Source organism: Pteronotus mesoamericanus, unplaced genomic scaffold (genome assembly GCF_021234165.1).
Source record: "Pteronotus mesoamericanus isolate MK-2021 breed Mesoamerican mustached bat unplaced genomic scaffold, CSHL_Meso_final contig_20, whole genome shotgun sequence".
Classification (NCBI taxonomy): domain Eukaryota; kingdom Metazoa; phylum Chordata; class Mammalia; order Chiroptera; family Mormoopidae; genus Pteronotus; species Pteronotus mesoamericanus.
The window spans coordinates 12,299,189-12,319,105 of NW_026555085.1; the positions used below are offsets into that span (position 1 = coordinate 12,299,189).

The following is a 19,917-nucleotide window of genomic DNA, read 5'->3' on the forward strand; positions in this document are numbered from 1 at the left end:
TTTTGGACAATACAGCCTTGTCTGTGGTCACACTACTTAGCAATCAACATTCCCTTTGTGTGATCTATAAGTTATATCTTCTGTGCAGTCTGGTGCTGGGATATACCACTGATTGAACCTCAGCCCTACCTCGGATGGATCCCTTTACTCAAGACATTGAATATAGTGTCACATGGAGCAACCCCAAGTGCTGTCCCTTTAATCGTTTTGGGCATCAGATTCTGTACCTTTAAGCTGATTGTGTTCAAAACCTACTGGGATGATCAATGGAAAGAGCTTAGAGCACTGTGTCCCTAGTGTTAGCCATGTGATTATTCCCATTGTCCTTGTGAAAACCACTATCATATAGGCAGCAGGAGTCTAACAGGAGAGCTAACCTTTATTCTATACCTGAATGCTTTCCCATGCATTCTTTAGTCCTTACATCCTTACTATTGATGTGTTAAAAACAAATATATATTATCTCTAGTTTACCAACAGGAAAACTGAGGGCTCAGAGGTATTAACTTGTCTAAAAACCTCATAAGAGAAGCAAGGGTTCACATCTAGACATTTGTGGGTCCAAAATCCAGGCTTTTTCTACTGTTCAACTGTTGGGGGTTTTTTTATTATTATTATTATTATTATTAACAACAATAATCTATGAAGGAGGATCTAAAAAAACTAGAATGATCTCCTGGAGGGCGGGCCCCTTGTAGCACAGGCTTCCCCTGCTGGGTGAGTGCTCCAGGAGCCCGGCTGTGTCAGTGTGCCAGCCGGCGTTGTTGTGAGAGGCTTCAGTGAAGTTTTTTGGAAGATTCTTGCAATGTGTTTGCCCGTTTCATGATGGGTGATTTACCAGAGCATCTGCCCCACACTGTGCTGAGCGTTCAGCAGTTTTTGACCAAAAATGGCACGCTCCGTGCCCCACCCTCCCTACTCACCTGTGCTCTCCCAGAGCAGCTTTTTTTGTTTCCCTGATAAAAAGTCCTCAAAGGGAAACATTCTGCCATTGTGGAACAAGTGATACAAAAAACAGCAAAGCACTAAAAGGCATCAAAGTTGATGAGTTAAAAAACTGTTTTGAGCTGTAGGAAGAAAGTCTCAATAGGTGTATTATATCAAATGGAGTTTAAACATGTAAGAATAAATACACAGTTTTTTAAAATAAGTTCCAGGGGTTTTTTCGGTCCCCCGTCATATATATAGGGGAATCATTGGATAAATGAAACAGTAGTGCCATCAAGACTCTTAGCTTTTAAATAGTTTTATTTAGCCCATGCCAGTGGAATTTCTAATGTGTGTACCGTTTAAGAACAGAATTCTTAAGGGGAGGGACTGAGCTCCAAAGGGGGTCATATCAAGAAAATGGCAACGTGTTTAGGTGTGAAAGGAACGGGAAGCTGTCTGATTCTCTGTATTTGGTATCTAGGTGGGCTTGGTGCTTGCTCTCCCTGCATTGCATTGTCAGGATTTTTCAGGGATCAGCCTTGGCACTGGAGACCTCCATGTTTTCCACCTGGTTACCATGGCACACATCATACAGATCCTACTTACCTCGTGTACAGGTAACTCCTTTTGTCAGCTTCTTGAAGGAAGTACTTGAGTTTTCTTAGTTTAAAAAGAGTATTAAAGGAAGCGGTACTTGAATGAGAATAATATATAAATATTAATTAGGCTACTTGTTTTTACTGTTTATCTTCATGTGACAAGTTCTGAAACAAATTCCTTTCTCCTACTAAAATCCCTTCACAGTGTATTATTATTTTGATTTTATAAGTTTCGTAATATATGAGTGCCACAGACTGTATATTTAGCTGATCTAGCTCACAGCATAGTGCCTGACATCCTGAATCAGCACACTGGCTTCTCCCAAGGCCTGTGGGCTCCTTATGGCGGCGGAGATGACACTGTGCTCACACCTGAGGATTTAAAGTCCCCTGTGTTTTGTAGGAGTATTTTCATACTATATATGAGTGTACAAGAATATTTGAGTACTTAAATGATATGGTCACCAAGCCACTTAATAGACAAATGCAGAGTACTAATAGTTCCTTCTCTTTCAGAAGCAAATGGCATGGATCAAGAAACTCCTGCTGGTGAAGAAGAATTAGCAGTTCTTGCTTTGTATAAAACACTTCGCCAGTGTACAGGAAGGTGGGGTCATAGTCTTTACATGACAGGCAGCTCCCCCAAAATTAGTAGGTGATAGCATGAAAAAGGCGTTTATTTGTTAAATAAGGGAAAGTGCTCTCTGTTGACATGTTTTTAAAAAGAAGATGGGAGTGTATCTGCAAGACTCCTGAGCTTTATACTAACATGAATGGAAAATCTCAGAAATTGCAAATCTCTGAGAGGAGTAATTTGCAGAGCTTCCCACACTTACTTAACCATGGAACCTTTCTTTTTTGCTCAGGATTTGTCACATGGAGACATGGAATTTACTTTGGAAAGTGCTATTCCTAAACATATTCTCTCATTAGGAATTAAAATACATAAATTAAATTGACATAATTTGTTTTTAAGGCAGAACGCAGGATTGGCAGGAATGCAATGAAATATTAGAGCCCTCACAGGGTTGTTGGAGTCATTTTGATTTGGTACAACAGTTTTATTTAGCTTTCTCATAATATGTCAAAAACTATATTCTTTATTTTTTACTAAATTACCCCATTTCTGAGAACCCACACTAACAAAATAATCCAACATATAGGAAAAACCTATAGATATAAACATGTACACTCTCATATTATATTAGCAAAGAATTTAAAGCAATCTTAAGTGCTTGCTTGCATAGAAATAATTTGGTATTGTTATGATTGATATATTTCAGAATATTATAATTTCAATAAAAATTGTGGTTTATGATGTTCTGAAAAAAATGTTAATTTTAAATTTTATATGTTAGTTATAACAAAGTAAGACAAATTAGTATGAAAATAGTTTGCCAGAATAATACTTGATAAAGATTCTAGAATAGTAGATCGTTTTTTACTTTCCAAATATTGTTACTTTTATAAATTTTTTTAATCTTTCCCCAAGGATATGTTTTATTTTGTTTTATTCAATTGATTTTTTTTTTAGATAGAGAGGACAGGAGAGAGAAAAACATTGATTAGTTGCCTTCTATATGCACCCCGACTGGGAATCAAACCTGCAGCCTTTTGGTGTACGGGCCGATGCTCTAACCAGCTGAGCCACCAGACCAGGGCTATAAATTTTATTAACAGCATTGGAAGCTATATTACCATTTATACCTGACATCCTATAATAATCAGGACTACCCACTCCTTTTAAGCCTATACACCATCAATTTCAAGTAATAGTCGTCTCTTTTCACATTGTGCTGTAACTAGAATGATCTTTACTTATTAAAATTTTCTTTTACCATTTTTCTCTTTTTAGTGCCTTGAAAGAAACACCCTCTGGCTGGCATCTCTGGAGGAGCGTCCGAGCTGGAATCATGCCTTTTCTGAGGTGCTCTGCTTTGTTTTTTCATTACTTAAATGGAGTTCCCGCACCGCCTGAAATTCAAGGTAACTTCTAATTGTTTTCAAAATGTAGAAAATATATGTAGTCTTTCACTCTAGCAGCTTAGAATTAAGGTGACTTACAAAAATGAAAACAGATTAAAAGTTTAGCACGTAAGTTCATTTACTATGGTGATGTACACAGTTGTAGAATAAAATACACATTTTTTAAGTCTGATTTTATTGGATCTAAGTAAATATGCTTTTTGTACATTCACAAGTTCAAAAGTGTTCTAATTTTGCTCTTTCATGTATTAAAATATTTGGTTATATATTACTCATAAACTGGATTCTTGGGCTTTTAAAAAGTGAAAACTGACAATTTGAAGAGTATTGTGGGTTCTTTTATGATTTTATTTATTTTCTAGAGAGAGGGGAAGGGAGGGAGGAAAAAAGAGAGAGAAACACCGTTGTGAGAGAGAAACATTGATCAGTTGCCTCTTAAACATGCCCCGACTAGGAACCAAACCCACAACCCGGGCATGTGCCTTGGGGAGTGAAACCAGCGACCTTTCACTCTGCAGTACAACACAACCTACTGAGCTGCACCAGTCAGGGCTCAAGTATTTTTAACTTGAAACATGTGGTATTAAAATTCAGAATATCCATAACTGCACATAAATCTGATTTTAATGTAGGAATTAATTTGCTATTTCACAGTTGTTTCTTGTGGTCTATTTTGATTCATTTCATAAAAGTAGTGTAGAATTAAAGTTTGTTGTATCTCAGTAAGCATGCCCAGGCAAAGGGCATGGGGTGCCTGCATGTAATGGCATGTAATGCTGTTCTCTACGCTGGTGGACTGGCATCTCCATTCAGCTAAGTTGCCCAGGCACCATATAGAATAATTTAGACTTCCTAATCATCTGCAAGGATGATAGAATAAATGTTTAAATATCTCCCATGGTGAAATCATCTTATGTTTCTGTACTGCTTTATACTCCAGAACACTCGTATATTGTTTTTGTCATGTAATGTTCATAATGAACCCTACGAAGTAGATCGTGCAGGAACACCATTTTGTAAACGCTAAAACAGACTCTAAGAAATTGTAACCAGTTTGATGGGGGAGTCCCCTGACTGCACTCTGAACTGTGTCATCTTCCGTGGCTCCCGTAACGTGCCATCTTACCTTCCTACAGGTTACGTACCTAGCAAATTTGAACTCTTTTCTTATGCTTTTTTTTTAAGCTCTACTGTTGCTTACTCTGATACAGGTTCTACTCTTAATTGTTACATGCATTGTTCTTTTCCTCTCTGTTTGCAGTTTCTGGAACGAGGCATTTTGAACTTCTCTGCAACTACCTTTCCCTACCAAACAACCTCATTTCCCTTTTTCAAGAAAATAGTGAGATAACAAAACTACTGATTGAAAGGTAATGATTATACACTTTTTCTTCATTATATTAAATGAAGTTATATGAAAACAAACTTTAGTTTATCCCATATATTGCAAAATTCTCAGTAAGCCTGGAAGACTTCAAACCATGTAATTTAAACTGTAATGATTAGGCCTTCTTAGTTAAGGATTTATCTTTGTGGTATGATTTTGCTAAGCTAGTGAATAACATAAGCAGATTTGCTCTAGAAAATAGTATGGTGGTTCCTCAAAAAGTTAAACATAGACTTACCATATGATCCAGAAATTCCACTTCTATGTATATATTGCAAAATAATTAAAAGTAGATTAAAAATTAATATTAAAAGAATATTTATGTATCCATGTTCGTAGCAGCATTATTCACAAAAGCCAAAAGGTAGAAACAACCCAACATCTGTGATGAATGGATAAATAAAATGGGGTATACCCATACAGTAGAGTATATTATTCTGCCTTAAGAAAGAAGGAAATTCTGACATAACATGGATGAACCTTGAAGACATGCTCAGTAAAACAAGCCAGTCACAAAAGAACAAACATAGTATGTTTTTACTTACATGAGGAACCTAGAGTAGCCAAATTTATGGAGACAGAAAATGGAATGGTGATTGCCAGGGACTGGTGGAAAGAGTGGGTTAGTATTGAACAAGTAGAGTTTGTAAAGCTGAAAAAGTTCTAGAAATGGATGGTGTAGTAGTTGCCCAACAGTGTCAGTACACTTAATGCCACAAAACTATACACTTAAAAATGGCAAATTTTATGTTATGTATACTTGTTACTACATTTAAAAAAAAAAAAAAAACCTTTTAAAAATATAAGTGTTCTAGCTCCAGATAATAAGAGCTTTTCATTAATTCAGATTGATTTTTCCAGAGTGTCCAAATTAGTGAGGTAGTAGTGTAGGTAGCCACAAATTTTAATATATTTAGCATTCTCATGTGTAGAAAATCTCAGAACATATTTTTGTGATTTTAAAAGTTGCACACAGAATATGGTATTTCTCCAAGCTTCTTTTGATTTGATTAGTTAAATATATTAAGCAAAGAAGTTTTTTTTCCCTCTCCCTCTTACTGGATTTAGAGAGGAAAAAATTCTAGCCCTTTAAAGTAAAAAGCGTTTTGTTTTGTTTTTTCCCAATTACATTAAAGTTGGTGTCAGAACATTGAAGTTAAGAGATATCTGGAAGGTGAAAGAGATGCTATCAGGTAAGTTAAAGATTATCAAATACCGGTGGGAGTGGGAGGCCAGGGAGGACGTAGGGTGTAAGTGCTGTATATTCCTGCATTCCTGCAACACTGACCTCCCAGGCCTTCAGCAATTCCAAGAGATAGGCCATCGAGCCTTCTTGTTTTTTCCTCCTTAGTATCATGGTCATAAGAGTTTGTAACAGAATGACAATTAGGAACATAGATATAGTGTATTATTCTTGGCAGAGGAAGCAAATAACAAAATTGTTATATTTTGAAATGTTTGATCTTTAAAAATGTGGGTATTTTTTTTTGTTTGTTTTTCTTAGCTTTATTTTTTTCCTTTTATTATGAAAAAATTTAAACTATCCAAAAAGTCAAAGAATAGCATGATTCCACATACCTGTCACTTAGCTTCATTAATTATCAAATGATGACCAGTCGTTTTTGTTTTGTTTTGTTTTGTTTTTCATTCCTTTGACACTAGCTCTATTCTGATTCTACCGTACGCACTACCAGGTGATAACAGATGTATTTCACTGATTAATATCTCCTTGGTTATGCTGAATGCATTATCCATAAAAATCAGAGGGCTAAAGGAGATTGTGTATTGTATTCTTGGATTTTATAAACCATCTGTTCCAAATCCAGAGATGATAACACCCCAATTTTATTAGGTTGAACCATATGAAATTGCAGTTGTTCTAAGTCAAACATGGTTGAATACCACCAATATGATTCAGCCCTATTAGAACAACTTTGGAAACTTTTTAAAAAATTCTCAGGGCCTTACTACCAATTCCAATTTCTCTAAAGATGGGCTCCTAGCATGTCTGTCCCCCTACACCCCACCAGATTTTCCCCAAGTGATTCTGCCATAAGAGCTGCAGTCCAAGTAGCTCCCTCTTGGTTTCAGTCACCCCGTCTCTGCCCTGGGGGAAGCAGGCAAAGGCCAAGCCATGTGGCCTGTGCAGGGCAGGTGTGAGCCCTGGGAGTGGGGCTTCAAACACCAGTTGAATTTGGATCTAAGTTTTATTTGAATTAACTTGTCACAGAATCAACCTGGCCTGGTATCTTTAACTTATCTGTCCTCTGCTTCTCTCCTCCAACTCATTTGTACCTTAAGATCACCTTTAATAAGCACATGTTTTCTGTCTTCTCTCTCCTAGGTTCTGTGGTTGGGCTCTCCATTACCGGGTTGTTTTGGTAGAAGCCTGGGGATGAATAAATATCCTTTTCTGTCCCTCCCCTGCTTCCCAGAGCTACCACATTTTCACTTAAATGGGGCAGATTCTAAGTACTGTCTACTGTCCTGATCATTTATTCTGAGCTTTTCAAGTAAAAATGTGAACCCCAAGTCGCTGTGTTAAAATGTGAATTTTTAAATCTTTTGCTGTGGCTCTTGGACCACTGTGGTACGATCACTTAGATTCAGTCTGCCTTTGTTTGTTTTGACTAAATTGAATTATCCTGTCACTGTTGTGATATGACATCATATTAACTGGTTTTATGTGTGTGTTTTTTTAAGCTATCCAAGAGAATCTAACAAATTAATAGGCCTTCCAGAGGATTACAGCAGCCTCATTAATCAAGCATCTAATTTCTCGTAAGTTTTCATATTAGAACATTGAGCATTCCCCTCTCTGTAACAAAATGGCTGAGCCAGGATCAGCCATTTACGGAGTGTTTCCTACCACTGGAAACACTCGCTTCTCTACACAGAATTTAAAGGATTTTGTTCATTGTTCTGTTTTGTTTGGGTAGGGAAGTTGTAACATCGGTAGTCCTTACACTACTACCCAGCTTGTAAAAGCATCATACCACCTGTTTCAGAGTAAGATATGGGCAAATGTGAGGTGGGAGAGCAAGTTTGGTTCATTAAAGGTTGTCTAAATAACAGTTCAGCCCTGGCTGATCTGGCTTAGTGGACTGAGCGCTGGCCTGCGAACTGAAAGGTTGCTGGTTCGCTTCCCAGTCAGGGCACATGCCTGGTTGCGGGCTAGGTCCTCAGTTGGGAATGTGCAAGAGAACCAATTGATGTTTCTCTCGCAGATCAATGTTTCTCTCCCTCTTTCTCCCTCACTTCCCCTCTCTGTAACAAAATTTTTTTTAAAGTTTTTTTAAGTAAATAACAGTTTGCACTGTAGGGTAGGGCAAAAGTAGGTTTACAGTTATTCATATGGAAAGTAACAATAATAAATAACAATACAAGAATAAACTATTTTATGTACTAAGAACTATAAACCTATGTTTACCCCACCCCATATAAAGTAATAAGAGTGCTTGGTCATTTTTAATACATTATTATTTAACTTAGCAGTAGCATAAACAGTAGTGTAAAAAATTACACATTACCACGCTGGCTGGGTGGCTCAGTTGGGTGGACCATCATCCTGTACACTAAAAGGTTGCAGGTTTGATTCCAGGTCAAGGCTCAAGCCTGGTTTGCAGATTCAGTCCCTTGTTAGGGTACATGCAGGAGGCAGTCGATCAGAGTCTCTCTCTCTCTCTCTCTCTCTCTCTCTCTCTCTCTCTCTCTCTCTCCCCCCCTCCTTCTCTCTCTCCCCCCCCCATACATATGTATCTTTGGGTTCAATGCTACCTAAATAGTTGAACTGAATAGTTGAACAAAATAATAATACTTACTATTATTTTGCATGTTTTAAGCTTTAAAATGTCATTTTACTGTACATATCCTACATTTTTTCACTCAATATTGTTTGTAAGATTTATTTATACATTTGACATATCATCACAGAATTTACATTTCTTCCTCCTAGTGATGAGTTTATTATTTTTTCTCTGCTGTTTCCAGGACATGGTGTTTGTGTATATGTGTGAGGTGTTCCCTAATCTAGAAATAACTTTCCTGGGCCATAGGATATAGACACCTTCAGCTCTATCTGATTTTGCAAATTTTTTTTAATGTGGCAAAACAGTTTGGTTTGAGTTTTTTTATTACATTTTATTGATTATGCTATTACAGTTGTCCTGGTTTTTCCCCCTTTGCCCCCCTCCACCCAAAACACCCCATTCCCTCAGGCAGTCCCCCCCTCCATTGTTCATGTCCATGAGTCATGTATATAAGTTCTTTGGCTACTCCATTTCCCATATTGTATTTTACACCCTTATGGCTATTCTGTAACTACCTATTTGTACTTCTTAATCCCCTCACCTCTTCACCCATTCCCCCACACCCCCCTTTCATCTGGCAATCAACAAAATGCTCTGTGTATCCATGATTCTGTCTCTGTTCTTCTTGTTTGCTTAGTTTGTTTTTTAGATTTAATTGTTGGTAGATTTATATTTTTTGCCATTTTATTTTATATTTTTGATCATCTTCTTTTTCTTAAATAAGTCCCTTTCATATAAATAGGTTTGGTGATGATGAACTCCTTCAATCTTTTCTTGTCTTCGAAGCTCTTTATCTGCCCTTCCATTCTAAATGATATCTCTGCTGAGTAGAGAAATATTGGCTGTATGTCCCTGCTTTTCATCACTTTGTATATTTCTCACCATTCCCTTGTAGCCTGCAAAGTTTCTTTGGAGAATGATCCACTAACAGTCTTATAGGGAGCTCCCTTGTAGGTAACTAACTGCTTTTCTCTTGCTGCTTTTGAGATCCTCTCTTTAATCTTTAACCTTTGGTATTTTAATTATGATGTGTCTTAGAGTGGGCCTCTTTGGACCCATCTTGTTTGGGACTCTCTGTGCTTCCTGGATTTACATGTCTGTTTCCTTCACCAAATCAGGGAAGTTTTATTATTTTTTCAAATAGATTTCCCATTTCTTGCTCTTTCTCTTCTCTTTCATGCACCCCCATGATGCAAGTGCTGGTCCTCTTGAGGTTGTCTCAGAGGCTACCTATACTATCCTCATTTTTTTGGATTCTTTTTTTCTTCTTGTTGTTCTGACTGGTTGTTTTTCACTTTCTTATCCATATCAGTTGATTTGATTTTTGGCGTCACCCACTCTACTGTTGTTTCCCTGTAAATTGTTCTTTATTTCAGTTAGAGTAGGGTGGTGCTCCAACATGCACTGACTGGCCCTGGGGTTTCCCAGGTGGTGCAGGCCAAGGTCAGTCCCCACCTGTGTTTTGCCCAGGACCTCCCTGCCTGAGCTATAAAGCAACCTGAGATGGATGCTACTTGTGTTAGGCGAAACCAAGCTGTGAATCTCGGCTGGCTGTTGCTAGTGCCGGTACTGGTGCTCACAGAGGGCAGCTGCTGCTTGTTTGGTAGGACTTAGGAAGTTGTGACACCTGAGCCAGGATCAGCCATTTACGGAAAAGCAGCTTGGGTGGTCCTGTAAATTGGGTGGGGCAGAGTCTCTGGGGCATCTCCAAGGTGGGTCAAACAGTGTTAGCCAGGTTGTTGGAGTCTCAGATGTGGCACCAGCTTGCCTGCTCTATTCGGGGGAAGGGCTTATAAAGGGGACAATGGCCCCTGCTCACCTTGATGCCAGAGACTTCCGTTCCTCCCTGTGTACCACTGGTGCCTTTCAAGCTGCCACCCTGGTGCTGGAGCTCAGAGGGAGGGAGTCTGAGTAGGTGAGTCTGTGTACGGGTTCTTCAAGAGGAACTGCTTGAAGCCCCAGCAGTTTCTCCCACCAACTCGATCCCCATTGATTTTTTCAGCCAGTAGTTGAGGCGACTTACCTTCCTAGCACTGGAACCCTGGGCTGGGGGGCCTGGTGTGGGTTGGGACTCCTCACTCCGGAGATATGCCTTCCAATTTTTATCTACCACACATGGGTGAGGGACCAGCCTGTTCTGTGTCTGCACCCCTCCTAGCAGTCTGGACAGATGTGGTTTCTTTAATCCTGTAGTTGTCAGGCTTCCATTCAGCTCAATTTCAGATGGTTCTAAGTGATGGTTAGTATATTTTAGTTGTAAGTTTGATGTGGTTGTGCAAAGAAGTGAGCCATGCCGGCCTACACCACCTCTTGACCAGAAGTGGAGCAAAATTCCTTTTCCACAGCGTTTGGGTTTTTTATAATAAAGATTTTATTATCTTTCTCTCTCTCTCTCTCTCTCTTTTTTTTTTTTTTTTTTTTTTTTTTTTTAGAGAGAGGGATAAAGAGAGGGAGAGAAACATTGATGTGCAAGAGAAGTATCAGTTGGCTGCCTCTCACACACCGCCGCCGCCCCTCCCCCCCCAGCCCAGTGCCCAGGGACCAGGGCTGCGACCCAGACATGTGCCCTGACTGGGAGTTAAACTGGCAACTTACTGGTTCACAGGCTGGCACTCAACCCACTGAGCCACACCAGCCAGAGCCACCGTGGTTTTACCGTCAGCTCTTCAACCTCTCTTTTGTAGAGCAATGACTTACGCTTTTTTTTGTTCTGTGGAGGTGCCCCAAATCAGGCGGTGATAAGAGCCGAGCCCCAACTCTGTGCCTTGTGTGTGGAACTTTGCTGTGCTCCCAGAGCTACTGCTGTCAGACTGAACTGGAAGGGGAGGATGTGGGAGCTTGCACGGCTCACACCTACTCCTGTGGTTCTGGAGTGGGCATCTTCCTGAGGTAAGGCCCTGGACAGAGCTTGTTAGCTTTGTATCTGCCACAGTGTGTGCCTGTCAAAGGGTGGCACAAAACACTACTGCATTGCAAAGAATTCTGAGACTGCTGTTCTCATGTTTTATTCATTTGGAGAACATGAGAAGCCTTGTGTCACATCTCAGATTTGGCTCACGCTTGTTCATTGTTGGTTCTTGCATTATCATCATTCCTGCCCCTGTGAGAATTCTGTTCTGCTTTTCTCAAGTGCCATTCTAATATGAAACTTCCAGTTGTCTGATGAGATTTTCTACCCAAATCTAGTCACAATTACTCCTTTAATTGTATATTCATGGTTTGGGATTTATACATATCACAGGACAACGTATATAGTTGTATATATTCAACAGTGCACCACAAGTACTTACTGGGAACTTCTGTGCCCTAGGCAGTAAGCCTACAGCAGTCAGCAAAGCAGATCAAAGTCCCTGCCTTCCTGGAGCTCATTGTCTAATGGGTGAAATAGAAAATCAACAAGACTGATAAGAATTTAGAAAGTGCTATGTGCAGAGGGGAATAGGAAGTAGCATCTTTTTTTTTTTGTTTTTAACAAAAGGCCCAAACTTTATTAATTCCCTACCAATTCCACCTCCAGGGGGGTTGAATTTTAGATAGGAAACCAGGAAATGTTCCCTGGAAAAGTAACTGTTGAAGAAAGACCTAAAGAAGTGGGGAGAGCATTCTAGAAAGGGAGCAGTAAGTACAGAATTGCCAGAAAACGTGCCACCGTATTTTAGAAACAGCAAGGAGGCTGGTGTCACTGGCATAGAATTGTGGGAGAGAATCGTGGTTCCTAGCATGTCCCAGTGTCATCTCTGAGTGAGATGGAAACCATTTCAGGGTTTGGATAAGAGAGAAGTGACATGTGTTTGAGCTCCTCTGGGACATATCTACATATCTTAGCAATCTTAGTACTCCCTGGTGCCTGACAAACGTCTCAGGGATCAGGAGACACATTTTCAAATAGCCCACAGGGAAAATGTGAAAGTAGCACTGTCCCCTCCCTGGCATATTTCAAAGTCTGTTGGTCATGTGCAGTGTTGTTTTGTGTTTCAGGTCAACCTAATTCACAAGGTTTGTGTACCGTTTTTTAAAGAGTAATTTCCTCATAATAGTGGTTAAAATACAAGTAGCTATCTTATGTGTAGGAAGTTCATTTTCTCACACTTAGTTTTTTAAATGCTATTATTATGTGAGCTGTCAATTCCTAATTCACAATGTTCCTCTTCCTCTATCGATTCACAATACAACCCTTTTAGTAATTTTTAAAACTTTAGCAGATATGTTAATACTATTGTGTCTCTGCTGTAAATGCCATTATTTATTTATTTTTGTAAGCCTTCAGTCCATTTGAAACTGACTCTAAACCTTGATTGTAATGTGTAATGTGTAAATGGTCTCTCTCTACAGAGTACGGGAATGTCAGGTGCTATTTTTAGCCGGCAAAACCAAAGGCTGTTTTTATTCTCCTCCTTACCTTGATGACTATGGAGAGACTGACCAGGGGCTCAGGTAAGGGCTCCCGTCCTAGGGGGCTGGGTCGGCTCACTGGGCCCCCAGAACCTTCAGTGCATGGTGAGCGTGGTGAGCCATGCGCTCCCGAGGCCGGTCTGCTCACAGCCCCCTGCAGCTGCGGCGCTCCTGTTCCCGCAGAGGTAGCTGGTGTCTGTGGGTTCTTCCGAGGAAGGCACCCTGGCTGCCTGGTGTGGCATTCCCCTTCCCAGGCTTCAGAATATCATGAGGGCCATCGGGAAAGATAAGTGGAAAGAACAGGACATAGTGCAGCTTCTTTCCATTCCTCACTCCAGAGAACCTGAGCTGTTTGAATTGCCATGTGGCATCTACAGCATCAGAGCACTGCAGGGATAGCCCATTGGAACTTGGAACTTGCGTGGCTTTGTATGGAGAGACCCAGTATTCTTCAAGTGGTCTAAGTGAGCAAATCTTCCTTGATAAGAAATGAGCTTATTACGTAAGAATCTGTGGGACAAAGATTTAGGACATATAGAGCAATACAACAGTATTTGAAACTCAGTCACTTTTATGGTAACTTCTATTACGGTATAAAGCAAATGCTAACAGCAGTTCTCTCACATACTATTAAACCATCCATCTCTTTCTGCCCAAAGAAGGTGAAAGTTTTAACTTAGGTATAACCATCCAGAGGAGCAGAAATTCAAGGCCTGGAAACTGAGGCAGACTAAGTAAATGGGATACCCCAGGTGCTCGGCTGCAAGGTTATAGAGGAACATGCCACCTGTTGATGGGTCTTCCTGTTCTCTAAGGAGTGTGGGCTCTTAGGAGGAGCCTTGATTAGAGAATGAGAGGAGGGTTATGCACTGTGAATTGAGAGTAAAGGTCCCAGGCGTGAACTCACCAAAACCTGTGCTCTGGTTAAATTAGACCCAGATGTTACTCAGATTTGGCTGCTTTGCTTCGTCTTTGTGGCTGAAAGACAGCCCTCTGAGGAACATACGTACCCCTGTAATTTTCCTTTCATCTTCTCCCCTGCCCCCTCCTTTCTTTTTTATTTAATCAACAAAATGGATAATGAATCAGTAGTTTTAGCCTCTCAACTCAGACCATCCTATGCAACAACCCCCTCCCCCGACATTGCCACACCAGTCTGAGGAAGTATAGCTCGTGTGCATTTTCCTCTTCTTTTCAGCTTGCAATTCCCCTTCAGTTCCTCCTAGCAAACCTTCAAAGTTAATAATGTCTAAATAGCCACAGTCGCCTGCCAAACAGAAATTTTGCAGATCTAAGACCAGTAACTTGTAACTTTTCCAAAACCAGGAAAGGCTGGGATATAATAAATGAATAAACAGAGTGCATCCAGAGTGACATCTGTCTTCTTTCTAGACGGGGAAATCCTTTACATTTGTGCAAAGAGCGATTTAAGAAGATTCAGAAGCTCTGGCACCAGCACAGTATCACAGAGGAAATTGGACACGCACAGGAAGCAAATCAGACACTGGTTGGCGTTGACTGGCAACATTTATAATCACTGCGCTACCAAAAACATAAACTTGGATTTTTGTAACTTAGCAGCTTTTCAAGAAAGAATAGGAAATAAGTTCTACTGGATTTGGAAATAAATTCTTTAGTTAAGCTTTTCTTCCCAGTTTTATTTTTATAGTCTCTGGCTCCATGGGCTGATGAAAATCATCTTCCGTCAGCATATTTTCTTGCACTGTTTGCTGTTTCCCTCAAACATAACTTCTTGTGAGGAGCTTCTCTTCCTAAGCTGGACACAGCCCCACTGCGAGCGTGACTGCAGCTGACCGTTCCAGTAGTCTGAGCCACGGTACGTTACCGATCACAGGGCACTCGGGCCTGAAGCTGATTCACCAGCAGGAGGAAGCAGTCTCTGTAATGTATCTGGGTCACATTTCCTGGTTCCTCTCGGTGATTCTCAGCATGGACTGGGTCAGTGTCCCCTCTGCTGACAGGACCCTACCTCTGAGAACAGAGCAGCGGATTTGGAAAGCAGCATTCCCTCACCTGCGTCAGCTGAGGGAGGACAGCGGGCAGCTGTGCCTGAGGAACCCCTGGGAGGAAGGGGAGAAGGTTGTTGCTTCGAATGCTGGGTACTTTTCAGAGCTGTGGAAGGTTGGAATTTTTTTCTTTTTTTCTTTTTCGGCAAGACTTCTGGCTTTGAGAGAAAAAACTCATTTTAAAGGGCTTTTTGAAAACAGAGTATCCTAATTTTTCAGATAATATATTCTCTTATTTCTAAGACTAAATGGAAGAGTTTATGCATCTAGAATCAAACACTGGCCAAAAACAAAAACCGTGTTTTGAGGTTCCCACACCCCCATCCCTACTCGCATTTCGTGGAATAGATGGATTGCTGTTGACCTGCCGGCTCACTTAGCGCATTCCTGGGGACAGCCTGTATGCCCAGGCTTTTTATTCTTTTTAAACATTATTGTTTTTACTAATATTACAACTATTAGATTGTAACTAATAGATTATAACTATTAAGTACCACACAGCCGCTCTGGTTTTTGATGTACATGTGCTAAGAGCTTGAATACGCACAGAGAGTGATGGCAGATTTAGTGGAGGAATAAATTCAGAGGCTCTTGGATTTTTTTCAGCCAATGCCAGTAACCCTTTCACTCGGTGTTTTTCTTTGAACTGTGTCTAAAAGTTCCTTTGCACTTGACTTTGTACACTCAACAGTGTGCCCAGAAAGAAGATCAGAAATCCAGACCTCAGGCTAAAATAAGCGGGGATGCAGAAGCTGCATTCACTGTTTCCCCTCCGAGGTAGTTTTCTGAAAGGATGACCGTGACCCCTCTTGCTTGGGACTGGCTCACCCAGCTGAGAGGAGGTGTCTCTCACCCTATAGGAAGAAAATCCAAATTAAAGTGCAGTGCCTCCCCCCACCCTTTTCTGGCCTTTTCTCCATTAGTAAGATCTGGCAGTTAGGGCTGTGGGTGCATAATTATTTTAATGTCACATCCCTGTTCCTTTAGCTTTTAATTTCAGCTTCTCTTGGCTTTTCTCAATAATGTTCACCAGGATTAAATCTAAAATGATAAAGACCAGGTCTCTCCCTCATAAAGGTATTGTGGACATTTTCATCAAGTCAACCATTTTCCAGCTTTCGGGACAGACATCACAGAAGCCTGTTGTTAGCAGAGGGTGTCCCTGGATTTCATTCTCTAAGAATGTCAGAGTCTGACAGAAGATAAATTTAGAAGATGAAATAATGTTTGCATCATTAAGCTAATTGTCTTCCCTACCTAACGAATCATCTTACGATCTTTATGATTTGTTCCGCATGTATTATGTTTATTGTGGAAATGTTTATGTAACATGCTTTCCATATCAGGGAAAATCATATCTGTTTAATAAATTGGCTATAACTAATATCTGTGGAAAACTTGTAAAATTTGGGATGTATCATATGTAAAGAGTTTAAAGATATCCAAATAAATGCTTTAGGTGTTGACATTGTCTACATTTTCTTTCTGTTTTGTTTCACACAGTTAAGTACCATGGAAGTGTTCCCCAAGTCACCTTGCTACAAATAAAGTGGGACATCTGTATTAGCTTGAAATTTAAGATGCTTATATTATTAGTGTCAGGTATGGCCATGAGCCAAACAATCTTGACCTTCCCATAGAAAGCTTGGTCATCATTTCAGCTGATTAAGTTTTATATTCATTGGCTATGACAGCTTGTGACCTTTCTCAACCATTATGGACCTCAGATCTCTGGGAAAATGGGCTCCCAGCGCCAAGGCCTGTCTCCAGGTTTAAACTCTTCTTGCTCATTTTTACCTGACCCCAGTCCTTGTTCTTAGGCGCTCCCCAGACATTTTCTGCTGAGAGAAACGTGTAGGAGGGGAGCTGCCTCCTGTATTTGGGGGGGAGAGGCATTGCCCGCAAGAGCTCTGCTGTACTTTTCAAAATGTTCTTGAAAGGAAAGCATCATACCGAAAACCCCAGGTTTCCATTGTGCTGCCCCCTGGTTACACAAGGCTGCTTTCAGCTGCGCTCCTCCCCGGTCCTCATGCCGTCAGTTCAGGGCTTATTACGCCCTCTGATGCACTCCTTGCTCTGTTCCTACTGTTGTTTTTCTTTTTTTTTAGTGTTGCATTACTACAGATGTCCCCACTTTCCCCCCATTCACCCTCTTCCTCCCGGGCCCTGCAACACGCCCCCCCCACCTCTGGCCATCACCACACTGTTGTCTGTGTCTGTGGGTTATGCATATATGTTCTTACTGTTGTTTTTCAAGTTAGGTTTTTTGAGGCTTATTTAACAACCACAATCAAGAAATAAAATAGTTCTATCATCCCAAGCTCTCTCATGCCCCTTTGTGTCACCTCCCCCATTCTGATTCCTGGAAACCACTAAATTTTTTTGTCCTTTTATTTGATGTAGCCTTTTGAGTCTGGTCTCTCACAGGAAGACATGCATTTGAGAGTCATCCATGTTTCTTTTGGTTGCTGAGCCATATTCCATTGTGCATATGCAGCAGATGAGTTTACATGAAAGAGCAACACATGTATCCTTTATCTCAGGTGTTTGCTCACCAGGTGATGCTTATGCAGTTACCAGATGAAGGACTTCTGGGCAATTTTTGGTGGTTATAAATAAAGCCACTGTAAACTTGTATGTATAGGTTATGGTGTACACCCAAGTTTTCATTCCCTTTGAATAAATAGCTAGGAGTTTTCCTTCATAATTCAGGGGTGTCCAACCTTTTGGTGCCTCGAGGCCACACTGGAAGGAGAGTTGTCTTGGGCCACACATTAAATACACAAACACTAATGAAAACCGATGAGCAAAAAAAGGTTTTAAATAAATTTATGATACTGTGTTGAGCTGCGCTCATAGCTGTCCTGGGCCATGGGTTAGACACCCCTGCATCTTAACCCACTCTGTACCACCCTTATACAACATTTTTTTAACTTTACTATATCTATTCATTCTCTGTTTGGAGGACAAGATAGAATGCTATCAGGAGTTAGGACGAACGTATCCTTTCAAGCCACTCTCAAATTGACTGAGGATTGGGAAGGTATCCCCTCTCACTAGACAAATGTACTATTCCCCCATGTTGCTATTCCTAACAGTGCCCCTGGCTGGCCATGCTGTTATCAGAAGCTCTCTATTTAGAATTAGCCAGCTGGACTCAGTTTAGATGGTCCCAATTTTGTTGGCAACACCTGAAGTGTCATAGTTGGGAGCCAGTTAAACGTAGGCTTTCTTCTCTCCATTGGGCCTGATCTCAGTGCTGACCTTGGCCGCGTCTGTCATAGAGCTGCTTCACAGCCTATTTGTGCTTGTTGACCTCGACCTTCACAATGAACATAAATGTATCATTGATTCTGTCTTCTTCATAGTTGACTCGGTAGTCAGGGGAACTTCAGGATGGGACAATGGTCAAGCCTTTTTCTCCTAGGGCGCCCTTCCGAGGATATTTAGGCTGCCTTTGGAGCCGCAGTGTCTTAGGCCTCCTCCGGAAGGTGGGTAACGTGTGGATCTTTTTTGTAGCTGTGGACCCTTCAGCACTTTCTTCTTCACCTTCAAACCTTTGGCTCTGGCTTCGGCTTTGGGAGGGGCAAAACCTCCTTCGTTTTGGGCGCCATCTTTGGGAAAAGAGAAGCTATCTTTTTATCCAGTAGCAGGTCAGAGGCTCTCATTGCCTAGGTCCCCACCCCTCTCCCACCCCGCCCAGTCCAAGCTGCGAATGTGGCTTAGCATTACTAGTGCCCAGACGAGGAGGGGCAGGGCAGTGTGCAGAGCAAGCTCCTAATCTTATTAACCTGTATTGAGGTTATTCGGGGTTTACTTGCTGGTGGCTCTGTCCCAGGCATGAAAGGGTTATAAGAGGCTATGGGGTTATTGAGCTAAGTTCACAAACTCGAGGACACCTTCCTAAATACTCAAAATAATTCTTCACTGTGGAGGGTTTTAAAAATAAAAGTCCTAAGGCACTGTCTTTACCTCTCACCCTACCCCAGGGCTAGGCTGGCAGGACTTTGAAAATTGACTGAGTCCCTTGGGTGAAATGAATTTGCACTGGCCCAAGGAAAGACTGAGGTTAGACACAAGGAAGAACCTGATACCGGAGTCTTGCTGGACACTGGTAGATGACCAAAAGAGATGGGCCAGCTTTCTCTGGCAACTATGGCTCCCTGAGAAAACCTGTTAAAATGAAGCTCACCCTAAGTCTGCTCTGAACCAGCTGGTAATGTGTATGGGAGGATCAGTTATCCCTGGCCCTCCCAACAGCTCTCAGATCCTGAGGTTGCTTGCATCCGCCCTATAACCTGGCCCCACCAAGGCTCACACTGTTCTGTTTGGCAAAATATGTTTTGACCAGAGCAGGGGGCGAAATGTTTTGGAATTTTTACTTAAATCACTAAATCAAGATACCACATATTAAAATATTAGATAAATTCAGCTCTGGTCCAGGCAAAATGCTGAGATTATTTGGATAACCTGTTGCAGGTAACAGAAAGCATAAAGAGGAGAGGTAACCCCAATGCTATCAAAACACAGCTACCCTGATCATTAACAGTGCTTCCATTTAGTGTCAGATTTGGTTTTGTTAAAAAATATTAGGTAGAATTGGGGGTCCTGTGGCACATGCTGTTGAATAGGCTAAGACAGGCATTTTCATACACAAAAGTGGTTTTCATAGAACATATTTTTTAATGTCTGTTTGTACAGCTGTTAACAGCATGGTTTACACATCTGGCCTAGAGCAGCGTTTTCGCAATGGCTCCCAGCACCCCTAGGAGGGGAGAGGGCTCCGG

General features: G+C 41.0%; 1 protein-coding gene across 4 annotated transcripts in view; it reads left to right on the forward strand.

The window, feature by feature from the left end:
- The window catches only part of UBR2 (ubiquitin protein ligase E3 component n-recognin 2), a 112,423-nt gene extending 95,842 nt beyond the window's left edge, over positions 1 to 16,581 (forward strand). For 3 of the 4 annotated variants that reach the window (XM_054569362.1, XM_054569361.1, XM_054569363.1), the window contains exons 39-47: positions 1,412 to 1,547; positions 2,046 to 2,136; positions 3,385 to 3,515; positions 4,777 to 4,885; positions 6,039 to 6,095; positions 7,606 to 7,683; positions 11,430 to 11,600; positions 13,044 to 13,145; positions 14,496 to 16,581. In XM_054569362.1, the coding sequence (XP_054425337.1) occupies positions 1,412 to 1,547; positions 2,046 to 2,136; positions 3,385 to 3,515; positions 4,777 to 4,885; positions 6,039 to 6,095; positions 7,606 to 7,683; positions 11,430 to 11,600; positions 13,044 to 13,145; positions 14,496 to 14,637 (1,017 nt within the window). In that variant the 3' untranslated portion in view covers positions 14,638 to 16,581. Of the gene's footprint in view, positions 1 to 1,411; positions 1,548 to 2,045; positions 2,137 to 3,384; positions 3,516 to 4,776; positions 4,886 to 6,038; positions 6,096 to 7,246; positions 7,452 to 7,605; positions 7,684 to 11,429; positions 11,601 to 13,043; positions 13,146 to 14,495 lie in introns of those variants that run through there. The other variant, XM_054569364.1, reaches the window with a different exon arrangement.
- The last annotated feature ends 3,336 nt before the right edge of the window (positions 16,582 to 19,917 follow it).